Source organism: Chiloscyllium plagiosum, unplaced genomic scaffold (genome assembly GCF_037043375.1).
Source record: "Chiloscyllium plagiosum isolate Xiang-an unplaced genomic scaffold, Cpla_swu_hap1 HiC_scaffold_2, whole genome shotgun sequence".
In the NCBI taxonomy this organism is placed as follows: domain Eukaryota; kingdom Metazoa; phylum Chordata; class Chondrichthyes; order Orectolobiformes; family Hemiscylliidae; genus Chiloscyllium; species Chiloscyllium plagiosum.
Window position 1 is genome coordinate 154,025,057 of NW_028270140.1, and position 2,528 is coordinate 154,027,584.

Consider the following 2,528-nt stretch of genomic DNA (forward strand, 5'->3'; position numbering starts at 1 on the left):
TAGAGGTTTACATAATTATGAGGGGCATGGATAGGATAAATAGACAAAGTCTTTTCTCTGGGGTGGGAGTGACCAGAACTAGAGGGCATAGGTTTAGGGTGAGAGGGGAAAGATATAAGAGACCTAAGGGGCAACTTTTTCACGCAGAGGGTGGTACGTGTATGGAATGAGTTCCCAGAGGAAGTGGTGGAGGCTGGTACAATTGCAGCATTTAAAATGTATTTGGATAGGTATATGAATAGGAAGGGTTTAGAAGGATATGGGCCATATGCTGGCAGGTGGGACGAGATTGGGTTGGGATATCTGGTCGGCATGGATGGGTTGGACCGAAGGGTCTGTTTCCGTGCTGTACATCTCTATGACTATAATTTGGTAAAAGAGAAACTAGATGTCCTTTAAATAAGTATTGTTGCAGTGAAGATATTAATTTGATCGCAGATATTTTGTGGGTCTCTGCTAGTTTGTATTAGATGCCATAAGGTTGTTGTGTCACCTTGCTGACTCACAATTATTAATTCAATAGGGGGAAACCGGTTAATGGCTGAATCAGATCAAAGACGATATCCAATCACAGGATTCATTCTTGTTGGATTTCCAGGACATCAAGACTTACAATCACGCTTGTCATCCCTGTTTCTTATTGTATATATATTAATAGTTCTTGGGAACGTTTCTGTATTGTACATGGTTACAACAGACAAGCGGTTGCACATACCAGTGTATTTTCTTGTTGCTAATTTGGCAGCAATGGATGTGGTGTTAACAAGTTCAGTCATTCCTCAAATGTTGGTGAGGCTTATATTCAACATTAAAGTTATTCTGTGGAGTAATTGTTTTATCCAAATGTATTTCTTCCACAGTATATCAACAGCGAAGATATTGCTGCTCACTGTGATGGCTTATGACCGTTCAGTTGCAATATGCAACCCCGAACATTATTTGTCCCTCAGAAGAGATGCTTTTTTTGTCAAATTGGCAGGTCTTACCTGGGTATTAGGAATGGCCTTTTTCTTGCCTCCAATAGTTTTAACTTCTATTTTTCCATTTTGTGGTCCAAATGAAGTTGACAATTCTTTTTGTGAATTGCTGTCGGTAATGAGCCTGATCTGCGCAGATGCAATCTCTGTTAAATTTATCAATTTAGTTTTAAATGTGATATTTGTCTTTTCAAGTTTTCTTACTATTCTCTGGTTTTACATTAAAATATGTAAAATAGTAAAAGTTGCCTCTTCTGAACAGCGAAAGGATTTTGCCACCTGTGTAGGTCATCTGTTGGTCCTCAGCTTATTTTTCCCCTCCCTGGTCCTTTATTCTGCATTATTCTATGTCAGTCACAGCCTCCCAATTATTCATAAAGCTTCTGCTCTTGTATATGTTATTTTAAGCCCTTTATTCAGTCCAATTATTTATATTATAGCAGCCAAAGAAATAAGAATCAAGGTTGCTAAACTCATCAGAGTACAAAAGGTATTTCCTTATGTTGGAAGCACTGTTGCTGTTGAGAGCCATTGAACTGAATTGAAGAATCACTGAAATCGCGATCACACTTGCCATGTGTTTTTCATCTTTGTTCATCACTTGACTGAAATAGCAGCTTTATTTTCTGTTGGTATCACATTGACCCAGCATGGTTTGGATCAGATAGTTGAATATTGGGAAATAAAATTCGCAACATTACATTGATCTTTCAAGAAATAACCTGTTTCCATTGAGCCTTTGTTAATCTCAAAATGGCACAAAGCACTTTCCAGATGAAGGGCCTATGCCCGAAATGTCGATTCTCCTGCTCCTCGGGTGCTGCCTGACCGGCTGTGCTTTTCCAGCACCACACTCTTCGACAAAGTACTTTACAGCCAATTAATTACTTTTAGAGGGTGTTGCAGCAAATTGTCTAAAACAGCAACATTATAATGACCATTTTAATAAGCATATAGTGTCCTAGGCTCAACAACATTTTTCAAGGCTCAACAGTGATCTTTCCTCTACAGGCCTGTGTGTAGCTATTCAGCAAGAAAGCCTACATTTTAATATTGTACAGATCTTATTTAGTTTATTGTTTAAGTGGCATTAAACTGAATTGTCCAGGTTAAATTCTATAATTGCCAACTTTAAGCAGAGTTTTAATATGGTCTCCAGTGAAAGAGAAACTAATTAAGAACTAATTAAGGCTTTACATGAAAAGGTACCTTTGATAAAGAGGGTTTTTTTTTCTGATTTCTTTAAGAGCACGATGTTAGATAGGCAATTAGCTCTCCAGCAGTTTCTCTGTCTCTCTCCACTGTTGTTGCTGTCTGACCAATTTTCAAAATAGCCATGGTCTTTTAGCCCCACCTCCCCCAACATTGGATTGTCTCATTGATTCAATTTTGGCAAACAATAAATTCAGACTCGATTGGGTTTTATTATCCTGGGGCATAATTTAAACTGATTGGTTAAATTCAAATTGTTGTCAAAACAACAACCAAAACTCAGGTATTCATTTCACAGCCAAATAGTATATATTTTCGATTTTCCAGTACACTCTGGGA

At 37.9% G+C, this 2,528-nt stretch overlaps 1 protein-coding gene across 1 annotated transcript; it reads left to right on the forward strand.

Moving 5' to 3' along the window:
• Positions 1 to 302: 302 nt before the first annotated feature.
• On the forward strand, positions 303 to 1,784 carry LOC122539323 (olfactory receptor 11H4-like). The gene has a single exon (XM_043674032.2). It carries the CDS (start codon positions 538 to 540, stop codon positions 1,510 to 1,512), a length of 975 nt encoding a protein of 324 aa, XP_043529967.1. The 5' UTR covers positions 303 to 537; the 3' UTR covers positions 1,513 to 1,784.
• The last annotated feature ends 744 nt before the right edge of the window (positions 1,785 to 2,528 follow it).